Source organism: Callorhinus ursinus, unplaced genomic scaffold, assembly GCF_003265705.2.
Source record: "Callorhinus ursinus isolate GAN/ISIS: 27379988/994484 unplaced genomic scaffold, GSC_fseal_2.0 scaffold54, whole genome shotgun sequence".
NCBI lineage: Eukaryota > Metazoa > Chordata > Mammalia > Carnivora > Otariidae > Callorhinus > Callorhinus ursinus.
The window spans coordinates 18,095,036-18,108,501 of NW_027397116.1; the positions used below are offsets into that span (position 1 = coordinate 18,095,036).

The following is a 13,466-nucleotide window of genomic DNA, read 5'->3' on the forward strand; positions in this document are numbered from 1 at the left end:
CACAACAAAGTCCCTTAAAAATATAAGTTGATGACATGAATATTAACTTGACCAAGGGCAGAATTTACTATGTTCAAATTCACAAAGCCTATATATAAGATAAGAGCATAATAATACTCTGGTGAATGGAAACTTTCTTTATACTTAACAAGCTCAAATAAGAAGTGGTTAATTGCTTAGGTGTGAAAGCACTTGTCTTCTCTTAACCTTTAATCAAATAATAAATTTTTAGACACAGTATTCTTAAAATTTTAGGCATATCTAGCCAAACTATCCTACAAAGTAGCAGAGATGGCAATAAGGTTCCTTTTAGCATGCCTGATCTACAGTGAAAGTGCTAGAAAGCATCCTCAGAAAAACTGAACAATTTCCTGCTGTCCTCAATATTACTTATTTAAATGTCAAACCATAAAATTTAGCAAGTAAACAAAAGTCCAGTCCTTTGCTCATATGCTTTCTATAAAGCTCTTTTTTACTATATATGGATTCAGTGATTTTAATATAAAAGAGTTTAATGGTTGCATGGACTACTAAAGCGCAAATAACAGATCTGAGCCTCTTAGTTAACTTTGCATAAGACAAAAATAGATATGGCTAACCAAATTTTTGAGTAACTTCAAGATATTTGAGAAGAAAAATATTTCAAGAATACAAACCATAATTTATAGTAAACAATTTTATAAATATTGGTAGGATAGTGTATTTATCCAAAATTTTTATTTCATAAAAGAATCTAATTTAAAAGGTGATGTTTTTACCAAGGATATAAAAACTATTTAGAACCACATACTGTGGTCAGATCAGTGTGGATGTTTTTAGCTGTATGAAGCCATTGGAAATTTTGTTCCATATTAACAGATTCTAGTTTGCTTTTAAAAATACTTAGCTTTCCTCTGGGAAGGTCTGGTACTACTCCTGGGGTTTTACCTTGGCTTCAGAGTAGTCTTTAATCTAGAGTTTGAGAAGTGTGAATTTCAATGCTTACTAACTTTGTTTAACTTCCTTCCAAATATGTATATGTGAAATGAGGAGTATATTAAAAAGCTATATGGCTTGCCCTGAAAACTGCTCTTACATGTCAGAAGGTTACTTAAAATTAATTTGCTTCCTGACAATCTAGACATGCAAAATCTTAGACCTACAGAAGGCATTCAGAGCCCAAAGTTCACAAACTCTAGAAGAGTCCCTTAGCCAACAACATTTTAGGGAATTCTGATATAGTTTACTTCAACAAATAGTTAAATTTTTTGCCCCCTGAGAACTGACACTGTGTGTTCAGAGAGCATTCTTTTTCACTTTCTGACTTTTTTTAGAAATCCATTTCCAGGATTAGGAATGGCTGTATTCAATCAGATTAATCATTAAAACTGGAGTATTTTGGTATTTCCAAACCTCAGATGTAGCAAGTTTCTGAGATTCAGTCCTGTAGATTCCAATGGGAACGTCTCCGGTAGAGGAGCACAGCTTCTGGTAAAGTCTGGCATAAGTTCGGATCCACAGGTCATCCTCAGTGATTTTCATCTATAAGATATATGAGTTATTAAAAAAAAAAAAAACCTCAGAGGTTATTTTTCATTTTTTAAAGGCTAACTGTATGAATGTTTTGAAATCTCAAAGTGACATTTCATAAGTGCTCATGCGTGTACTGAACTTATTTACGGCACTCTACCTTAGCTTATCCCAGGGTTCCACAAACTTCAGAAGACCAACTACTGAATTTGTGGCAGCACAACACTGTGCTAGTTCAATATCGGTAGACAGCAGTAGTCACTCGTAATTGGGAGATGTTGGAAAACAGCTGTAGACTTTTTTGAATGTTGCAATGACTACAAGCTTCCACTGGAATTTAGCAGACAGGGTCTGTTGATGCTACAAATTTTCAGATGCAAAAGACACTCCAGCACAAAAAGAAATTGTCCATCTAAAGTCCTAATAATGCTCATATTGAGAAAGGGGTCTAACAAAATGAGCCTAGGGCTCCCAGACAGAGGCATAAGTACTAGTCCCCCTTTGCTTATCATAAATGTGAAATGTTGGCAAGTCGCTTCATTGGATACACTTGGATAAAGTATATTCATTTATAAAAAACAAAGGGGGTGGGATTAACTTAATGGTCACCGGTTTCCTCAACAGTAGGGCATCCTATGTCAGAAACCATCAGTATCAAATGCCAGCTAGAAAAAAAACACTTGTTCTGAATTTTGTATAGAATGGCGGTTTTCATGATTAATTTAAAATAATGTTTTCTCTGAAAATTTTTTAAAAACTAAAAAACTGTGAAGATATTCTTTGAGCACATATTAGCCAAAGTACATCATAGATGGATTCCAGAAACATCTATTAGAGCAATCTTCTATTCCAGCAAATATTAACTTACAGAACAAAGAAACCCTGATCCCGGAGTAGTGTCCAATCCCAACAGAAGTCTGGTGATAGAAATCATATAATCCTTTACAAATGACTGCAATATAAACAACATATGTATTTATTATGTGATTGAAATGTACAGAATAGCTCAGTGAGAACATCTTACCATTTCTAAAAGGTTACTTCCCATACACATCATTAAACCCCCACAAAAAAAGGAAGTAAAAATCTATCTTCTCAGTGTCTTAAATATACAGGTACAAGTAAACTGTCCACGAAGAAATATGGGGAATAATTATTCACTAGAATATCCTGACATGCTTAAGTTTTATGTACTATTAGATATGATAAAACAGATTTATTTATTTATTTGAGAGAGAATGAAAGAGAGAGAGCACGAGAGAGGGGAAGGTCAGAGGGAGAAGCAGACTCCCTGCTGAGCAGGGAGCCCGATGTGGGACTCGATCCCGGGACTCCAGGATCATGACCTGAGCCAAAGGCAGTCGCTTAACCAACTGAGCCACTCAGATGCCCCATGATAAAACAGATTTTAATTAGTTTTTTTAATAACAAAAAACTATGAGCTAAAATAGAGAATATAAAAAAAAACTTGAAAACTGAAATTTGCAAGGAGATATTCCAAAAGGTTTTTTAGGATTAAGCTCTTTGCTAGTAGAATAAATTTCTAATATTTCAGTAAATCTAAATATTAATGAATTAATAATTTAGTATTAAATATCATTATCAGACTATTTGATGTGCTAGCATATAAGATATATTTTGATATATTGCTAGAACACTACTCAACAGAGTATTAAGTTAACAATGCTTTCAATTTCTTGAATTTATTCTTAGTTCTGAGTGAAAAGAAAAACTTTCAACAGATACAAGCACACTTCACCATAACATGTAATAATTATTTCATAGATTGTACAAAATGACTGTCTTGAATTTAATCTTCAAGTGTTAAACAAATGAAAAATTTAAAAACTCATCTAGTTATTTTGCATCACAATGATTTTTTAATACCTTTTAAATAAATTTACTAGGCTCCTTTGTTCATTACTATTTTACCAACAGCTAGCATCAGAAAACTAAACACTGCCTTCTAAACAAGAACAAAGGAACCATATCCATTCCCTTTCCTCAGGCCAAAGAAAGGGCAGTTTGGTTTTGAGGTGTGTTAGTGTCCTAACATGAACTTACCAGGGGCCACCAAGAGGAGTGGTGACGGGCACTTTTCAACTTCACTTGTAACCCAATGTGTGCTAAAGAAGAGGAATTTTTAAGTACATTCTCAGACACTTAAAACTATTTTCCAAAATGAAAAATTGAAACTTCTCATGGGGAAAAAAAAGTCAACTGAAGATTTAGCAAATGACTATTATAAATTATTTTTCAGTTGGATGTGGTTATACAGCTGATTTGTTTGCTGCATTTGTCACTGATGCATCCCTTGTCTAGAGGTCATTTATCTTGTAACTTCATTAGGGCAAAGACAAGATGTTAGGAGTGAGCCAAAAAGACAAGGACAGCCCCACCCGTGCACTCAATCTCATGAGATCATGGAATTTGATCACAGAAGAATCTTTCTCAGTTTCACTTAGCATCTATTTAATTGTATTTTATTTTATTTTCAAAATTTTATTTATTTATTGGAGAGAGAGAGAGAGACAGCAGGGGGAGGGGCAGAGGAAGAGGGAGAAATGGGCTCCCAGCTGAGCAGGGAGCCCCCTGTGGGGCTTGATCCCAGGACCCTGAGATCATGACCTGAGCCCAAGGCAGACACCCAGGCACCCCCTATTTAATTGTATTTTAGATAATATTTTTTTTCTTCCCCTCTACCACTCCTCAGATAATACTTATTTTTTAATCATTGGTTTTCCAGCTCCATGAAGATGAAAATTAAGAAAATTATTAAAAATATGAAAGTGATCTGTGCTTCAAGTGGGAAGGAGAAAAGGGACTATTGACAAGATATTAATAAAGAAAAACAACATTCTGGTAAGTTAAAAAAAAAAGTACCATAAGAAACTAAACATTTTACAAATGTGGAATTATTTACCACAAGGATAGGGTTGTGAGGAATCAAATGAAATGTGCATGGCCTGAAGATGAGGGTTCACACTAACTACTGGATAGTTTGTCTTTCTGAGCCCTTGTGTCTCCTCTATATATTGTGATTGATGATACTGCCTACATCATCAGTTTCTTTGAGGAAGCAAATGATATGATGTCTAGGATCATTAATAGTAAATCGTACAATTGTAGACATTAATAATAGTTCTTAAACATATAAACATTTATCCTCAAGAAGATGGGTTCAAATCACTAACCAAAAAATTAGATGGCATTTAGTATGTTTTAGTAATATATGCATACTTATTATATAAATTTAGGAATTATATATCTGATTTCTAATATTTATTTTTAATCAATAAATGAGTACTCTTTATCTATTTGAAAAAATGAAACAACATATCTTGTCTGACATCAGGCAAAGCTAAATAGGCAGTTACTACTTTGAAAATTATTGTTCTGCTTCACCCTTTCTGCAGTAGCTTCAGAAAAACTTAACTCCTGTTTGTGTACTTACAACAAAATAACATAAGGTAAAAATGAAGAGAAAGAAATAACTATTGCGTTCCACTTCTGTAGAACAATTCCTCTTCTATTTAGTCCATCTTTTAGACTTTCTCATGAGCTTTTATTTAAACATAAGATACCAGGGCTAAAAAATCTGAAAACCACTGGTGCATAATGACATCAAGCAGTTGACTGCTATTGACGTAAAATCTTCAGTTTCAGCATTGTTTGTCAAACAATTCCTCCCCTCCAATCCCCTAAGAGATCAGAAGTATGTGTGTGGTAATGGTGTGTGGGGTGGAAGCCCCCCTCTTGGAGTGCCCAAATAATGTGTCTGGAAAGTTTAGGGTGAACAGGAGTGTTTATTCTTTGCTGCGTTTGTTCCTGCACTCATCTGGCATAAGCAGATGGTTTTTGACATTGCTAGAGGCATATTCATGGACATAATTAGCCCAAAGGCCAGTAGAAAAGCTTTAGCCATCTTCAGATTAGTTTATTCAGCCAAGCATTGCAGAAGAGGGTACATAAAATACATAATCAAAAAGAAAATAGCACAACAAAATGTTTGGATGCTTAATTTGAGATTAAAATTACCAAATAATTTAAAACTCCATGAATATCTGTTTTCTCTTAATAGAAATACTTATAAATTGTCTGATTACTTGAATCAGAGAATATGATATATTAGTGCTATTCAGTATCTGGTAGTGTTAAAAAAGATTAAAATATATTGGTGCAAAATAATATCTCTATAAATTTCTTAGCTATGATCAAATGACAATTTTATTTATTTATTTATTTTAAGTTTGGCATTCAGGAACAAACTAAATGGTTCTTAGTTGTTGCAAAATCTTTTTATATTTTTTCTAAAGTAGGTGGTAATTAGTGGATATTTAAAATATCCTTGATTTATCAGTTTATTGACATCATTTTGATGTCTTATTTTTTTAAAAATGTGCATTATGAAGAAGGTTGTCTTTTTTTTTAATATAGTCATTTTGTTCTCACCTTCTTTTTTTTACTCTGGTAACACGCTTACAGTAATAAGCAAAATATATTAAAATGTCACAAAAAACACTGTAGGACACTGATGCTAAAGAATGCCTAGAAATTATTTCATAGATTACTCTGAAAAATAATCTTTGATTATTCTGAAATTTTTCCTTACACAATGTTTCATAGGCACATTTGTCATTAAATACACAAAATGAAACACTGAATTACTTCCAGGGCCCATTATAAGTTAACAGCTCCATGAGAAACACTAGATGTATTATTCATTTAATAAAATTTAAATTAAATTAGAATAAACATTTTAGAGAGAAAAAAAGAAACACCGCATACCTGATAGAGAAGAGTGTCCAACATACTGATGCTAAACACCCTCCCAGCAGCAAAAGGCAGTCGAAACATAAAGGCCAAATTAGAACCTTTCTCTCGTTCTTTCTGTTCAGAAATGTGAAATAGAAAAATTTGTGAGGGCTCTATATTTTATGCTTTTCTGCTTAACTTTTCCTGACATATGTGAAGAAGATATTTTCATTATATAGTTGTTAGGTATGAATGTGCATTACTTCACACATTATAGTAAGTATACATAGCTGTATTTTTAATATGTCCCTTTAATGTTTATAAGGAAGGCTAAACTTCTCATACCCTAAACATGTATTCACTCTTTTTAATAAAGTTTTTATTTAAATTCCAGTTAGTAAACATATAGTGCAATATTAGTTTCAGGTATAGAATTTAGTGATTCAACACCTCCATACAACACCTGGTGCTCATCACAAGGGCACTCTTTAATCCCTATCACCCACTTAACCATCCCCCACCCACCTCCCCTCTGGTAACCATCAGTTTGTTCTCCATCATTAAGAGTATTTACTCTTCATAAATATTTCTGCAAAGGACTTGAGGTAATATAATAAAAGGAACAAACACAATAAAAGCATTTAATAAGATGTAAAAAAACAAACAAAGCCTAAAGCCACATAACATATCATAACACCTGAAGTTTTGCTTTTGAATATTCTGGATATTCTGAATATATGTAAGGACACAAAAATAGGCAGGTAGAAGCCACCACATCCAGTGGCTTCCAACTTTCTCTCATCTGAGTTTTCGTTTCTCTAAATGCCTTTTAAGTTGTGTCAGCCACACCAAACTGCAACTGCGACTAAACTCTGTAAATGCCAAAAAAAAAAAAAAGAAGAAGAAAGAAAGAAAAGAAAAAGAAAAGAAAACAGCGTGTGTGCATAATATTGCAGTGTGTGGGAGTTGCTTCTGAAAAATTCTGTTGCTATTATCTTCCATTAATGAATAAAGACATGAGAGCAAATGTTTGTGTAAGATTGTAAGGAGTTTCTTAAGAATCCAAGTTAATCTTGTACTTAGCAAACAGTAATCTCAAAAATGCTGGTTTTATTTGTTGCCAGCTTTACTTGGAAAGATAGATACAGCTAAGCAAATAAAAAAATCAGTCCTTGTTCTTTGAGGCAATGCAAGGAACCTCCTGATTCCAATTTGGAGGCTCCTCAAGAGAAGGAAAGCCTCCCATACCCAGATTTTAAAACTGTGTGCCATAGAGTATTACTCAAGGAACGAAAGAGGGCTACTCTTGTTGCTTGTTGTGAAGGCACGAGGGTGACTTGACCTCTAGACATCCCCTGGACAAACAGATGAGGTTGGGACACAGCCTCAGCCTTCCAAGTAGCAAGAGGAGTTATTCCACCACATCTATCACATCGATGTGGTTGAGAAGACTGTCTAGACTATAAGAATACCCTCACTTGAGATTGTAGGGAGAGAAGAAAGGGTAAAATAAGCAAGTGGTGCCCCCATTTTTGTCTGTTTCCATTATATCATAGTATAGTCTTTAATTTAGGAGCCTAGGTGTCAAGAATGCTTCGTTTGAACAGTACACGTAGGTCGTTTGTAGATGACTTCTCCGTTCCTCCTTGCATGGACTGTTGTGGAGTCAGATTGGTTGTCTGGTGAAATACTAAAATTCTTTCCCCGGATTCAGGTTTCCTGTCAGTATGGATAACATTCTCATCTTGGAGAATTCACTGTTCTTATTATCAGTTCTGTAAGTCCTCCCCACTCTCTAAATGTCTAGTATGCTTCACACCCTCAGAAAACCCTTTCACAGCCAAGGATGCTGCTCTTCTGCTTGTGTGAATAATTCTGCATTTGTGATTTACTCTCCTTTTTTATTATTAACTTTCCTTACAGTAGAGAAAAAACACCAAAGATCTTACAAACACTATTTTCAAGACCTACTAGTTTTAAAGTTACATTAAAAAGTAAGAGCTCAAGAGACTCATTTCATCCTGATGAGAATACATTCCACAATTTCTTTCTTTACTTCTAGATGATGAAGAAGTTGGATTAATTTCTTAAACTGCACTTTATAAGTGCCATTATTATATGTGGAAAAAAAAGAATTGCAGATGACTAATACTTAGTCTTACTGTCCATTCCAATGTGATATTGTGACAAGATCATTTATCTACCTCTCTGTATCGCAAAAGCAACATACAAGCTAGAAGTTTTATACTTTGGCAATAGATAATCCAGATTGTAACTATAGATGAATTTCATTTGGCCCGCATATATTTACTGAGGTCTAAGAAGTTCCAACATTTAACATAAAAGCCTAAATTTCTGATTCCTTTTAAATTTGGAAAATCTGATATCATAGGTCACGTCAACAACTGGCTGGCATTGAAAGCATCTGCTTCTTATGAGATTCATCCTTTCTTACATATGATTCACTTTATTTATCTGTATCACCTAATTGCATGGTCGCTCCTGATTTCCACTTTGGACGATGAGATACATAGTTGGAAATGAGTCAAGGGATCTGTTAGCACACATCTTGTTTAGAAAGTAACATATCAGAAATAACACAGTAAACTAAAAACACATTTACAATGTGTGTTAAATTAAGAAAAAAATAGAAGAAAGTTTCGGCTACAGAATATTCCCATGGATTCAGAAAAAAATGAAGCTGTGTAATCAAGAAACACTTATCCATGAACTGTTATATATCAAGCACTGAACTAGGTTGGTAGGATGCCGAGGTAATTAACAGAAGATTCCAGTTTTGCAGGTATTCAGTTTTACTTAGAAGACAGACTTAAAATCAAGCATCTACAAAACCATGTGATATGAGCCTGCAGAAGTCCAAGTATTAAGGAAGCCTAAGGAGGATGCAGATAGTGTCATACATGAAATGACATCATAGTTGAACCTTAAGAGACAAGTTTGCCAAATAGGAAGCAATCATGCATTCCATATGCATGATCTTATTATTTTTGCTTTTTTATAGAATAAGAGATTTAAAATATTTACATTTTTATTAACTTCAGTTCGGAGAAAAGCAACCACTGTTCTTTTTTGTGCTTTTATAAAACTATGAAATAAACTATGTGTATTTACTTTTCAAAAATAAAGGTAAGTTCTGTACTATTTAATGATGTTCAAAAGTTGTAACTCATAAAACACAACTATAATTTTAAAAATTACTAAAACAGGCTAAATCAACAATAGTACCCATGATGAAGGAAGGCCTGAAAAACAAAACAGCTTGTGAAATTCTGGTACCTCGCTGAAAAGAGATGAAGAATTAGAACCAACTAAACTGTCTGCAGAGCAGTTGGCAGGCCCCATTGGGGGAAATTTTGGAACAGACAAGGTTAGAAAATAACCTTGACATAATAAAGGAGAAAATCCAATCCGTTTGACTAGGTTATCAGCGGAGACGTGATGTTTTAAGGGGTACTTGAAAAAAGAGTTTGCTTTACCTTAAGAATAAAAGCATCATTCAAGAGACTAGTTTTAAGTAAGGAAGCCTATGAGTTTAAGGGTAATATCTAAATATACCCGAGTCCTTGGAAGATAAACAAAGGGTGCATACATTTCTTGTGGAAGTTTTATGACATGAAGGGCTGTCGATGAAAATTGGGCCATAATTTTGAAAAATTAACAGGAGTTCAAATGAATGACTCATTGCTGAGTCTAGACTATTTTTTGGTTTTCAAACTACTTCCAAAGGATTGTTGCATATGTTTTGCTCCTAAAATACTGATTAAGGGGGCGCCTGGGTGGCTCTGTCAGTTAGGTGTCCAACTCTTGATTTTGGCTCAGGTCATGATCTCAGGGTCGGGGGATCAAGCCCCACACTGGTTCATAGACAGTCATCTTCTCTCTGGGTCCTCACATGGTGGAGGAGCTCTTTGGGGTCTCTTTTATAAAAGCACTAATCCCACTCATGAGGGCTCCACCCTCATGACCTACTCCCTCCCAAAGGCCCACACCATCACATCAGGGCCTAGGTTTCAATATATGAATTTTAGGGAGGGACACAAGCACTCAGCCTATGGCAACTTTGGACATATTTATGAAATCATAATACTATGCACATTCTTAAGAGATAAATTTACATATTAAAATAATTATCCACATAAATAACATTTTATCACTCCTCTAGAGTGGATCAGGTAATGCTTTTCCATATTTAAAGGAAATAGAAACTAATATCAATATTCTCTTCAAATTCTTTCCGGACAGCCTTGGGAAAAGTTAAATATTTTCTTAAAAATGGGATAAAAAAATTTCCTAATGAATCAAATCCAGTGTAGGCAGATAGCACCAAACTCCCATTCAGCCATTCTAATGCTTCGATTATGAATAACAGGTAGTCCAACCTGTTTGGACAGGAAAAAAAAAAAGTAAGGTCAAGTGTTTTTGTTTGTTCCTATATATCTATGCCTCCCATCAAATTATAAATTCCATGTATTTATTCTGTTGGCAACCTCTAGCACTGAGCAAGGTATTTGGCTCATTACAGGTGCTCAGTAAATATTTATTGGTTTGAATTTAAACTGAGAATATATAAAATTTGCCACTTGTTTACACAGTGAATATATTAAAAAATAAATCTGATAGTCTCACTTATTTCTCCCAGATGCAATCTCCAATTTTTAACATTTTGCTCTATCATTGACTACAAAGTGATATGATTTACAGACATGACTCTTTGCATTCTGACACCGATTCTTTGACACCAACTGGATGTCCTACAATTCAATTCAATTATGACACTACCCAGAGTTGGCACAGACCCCACAGGTTAAGGGGCTCACTCCCACAAGACGACTCCCGTTTCAGACACCAGCCACAAGTCCCAGATGTCTCCAAGACAACTGTACTTCTGTCCAGCCTGCTATAAATTTGGGGCTTCCCACAACTCCCTCAGTTTTGATAATTTGCTAGAATGTTCACAGAACTTGTGAAAATGCTATACTTAATGATTATCATTTTATTATAAAGAATGAAAAAAATGGCAGATAAAAGGTACATAGGGCAAGTCTGAAAGGATCCTGAGCACAGTAGCTTCTGTCTCCATGAAGTCAGGACGCACCACTTTCCTGGTACATCATTATGTTCACCTACCAGGGAGCTCTCCAAGTCTTTTTTTTCAGAGTTTTTATCAGTTTCATTCTGTAGACATGATTAATTAAATCACTGGCCACATGATTAAACTCAACGTCCAGCCCCTCTGCTGTCCCTGGAGGTTTGAAAGGTGATGAAGACGTTAAAGTTTCAATATTCTAATCACGTGGTTACTTTTACTGGCTCTCATCCTGAAGCTACCCAGAGGATCCTCTATGAGTTGCTTCGTTAGCATAAAATCAGGTATGGTTGAAAGATATGAATAAAAAAAGATACTCCTATTACTCATAAATTCCAAGGGTTTTTGAAGCTCTGTGTCAGGAACCAGGGACAAAGACCAAATATATATATCTATATATAGATATATATAGATATATATATATCTCACTATTCATCTCACTTTTCATTACTTTGCTTCTTACATCAGTGTGTAATTACCATATGATAGCTCAAGTGTAATTATGATCATTATTGGGGAATGGTGATAGTTCAAAAGCAATTTTTTAAAGCAAATTGTGCCGTAAGCATGAATAAAAGGCATTTTTAAAAATGCATCAAAACAAGAGATGAAGTAAGTCTTTATAGGGAAATGAGATGAAAAATTCTCTTTTTCCTATTGATGTCCTCCTCTTCTCTGTTTTTTATTTCCTGTCACATTTTCTATGTCCACTTAGCAGATACACTGTGTTTCTGATGCCTGCTACACTTATTTTGTTAAGGGAAGTGTCAATGACCCAACATAACCAATGACCAAACATGGGAAGTACTTTTGGGAAAACAATGGTAGTAATGGCAATATCCAAGACAAAAAAGGATAATATAAAACAAAACAACTCAAGAACAAAAGTGGACAACAACATAGGGAAAATACAAGCTAAAGTTCAGATGTTCGGAAAATGTTTTGACAAATTTCATACATCTGTGGTATATTGCACGTGACAGAAAATGTGGACTGTCTACCAAAATCCATTGCCCTATTCTTCATAGGCATATGACTTGACTACATTTCCTAGTCCCCCTTGAAGTTGGTTGTGGCCAAATGATTTGAGTTCTAGCCAATGGCATATTAGTGGAAGTCTATGTGTCACTCCCAGAACTGATCCATAAAAACCTCCATCTGTTGGTGTGTATATACTGTTATTTGCTGCCTTTAGTTGTACATTTCAAGAAAGACAGTAGCTCAAGCAAGAATTAATTTCGAGTAGAGACTAAAAATAAACTGGGAGCTCAGAGATTAGGAGCCTCTACTATTTAAAAATTGTGCACTTCTAAATGCCAACAGGAGAGAAAACTGAAACAAGGCATTGAACAACAAAGTCCAACCCAGCACTATTGTCTCGATAACCTCAAGGTAGCTTCCAAAGAGATAGACAGATGCATGGGTTGAGAAAGCAAACAAATAAGGAACTTAAAAATTATATTTAAGAAGGAACTTTGGGGATCATCTGGTCATAAAAATTTATGGAAGTAAGTATAATAGTTTATCAAGTTTTGAAAGAAATTAGCAGACTCCTCTAAGAAATCTTTAGACTTTAAAAGTTTGGGGGAAAAATGCTTTCATAAGCTTAAAAATTTTTAGATTTTTTTCAAACTTGCATAAGCAATAAGCAGGATAAAAATTCACACAGGCTGCAAGAAGTATGTACTCCCAAAGTGATGTGGATTAAAAACAGCTCAGGAAGAAGCTTGAGGTGAGACAAAGGTCACATAAAACAACAGACAAGGGAATTCCTCGAGACAGCAAATCTAAAAAAATAATCAAGGAATAATCAAGGAATTTCCTTTTCACAAGAACAGACAGGGGTCCTCAACAATCATTCATTCATTGCTCACATCATTGTCACAGACCAGTAATCGTTCTGTGCTCTCAGTTCTCTCCTTTTCCTAATGAAATTTATTATTGTGGATATTCTTCAGTGAGGGGTCTCTTCCAGAGAGTTCTTACAGATTATCACTTCCATTACCAGTGGCAACCAGTGTTCTATTAGAATTCAAGGTCTACCAGGAAACCACCCAAATGTAATCATCATACAAGTAAAGCAGCCAGGGTCAAT

General features: G+C 34.7%; 1 protein-coding gene across 4 annotated transcripts in view; it reads right to left on the bottom strand.

Annotated features, from left to right (window-relative positions):
* KCNT2 (potassium sodium-activated channel subfamily T member 2) overlaps nucleotides 1-13,466 on the bottom strand; it is a 371,985-nt gene that overhangs the window by 49,537 nt on the left and 308,982 nt on the right. For all 4 annotated transcript variants that reach the window (XM_025892310.2, XM_025892309.2, XM_025892308.2 and 1 more), the window contains 3 exons: nucleotides 6,298-6,399; nucleotides 2,378-2,461; nucleotides 1,393-1,521 (listed from right to left, as the gene is read on the bottom strand). In XM_025892310.2, the coding sequence (XP_025748095.1) occupies nucleotides 1,393-1,521; nucleotides 2,378-2,461; nucleotides 6,298-6,399 (315 nt within the window). The remainder of the gene's footprint in view (nucleotides 1-1,392; nucleotides 1,522-2,377; nucleotides 2,462-6,297; nucleotides 6,400-13,466) is intronic.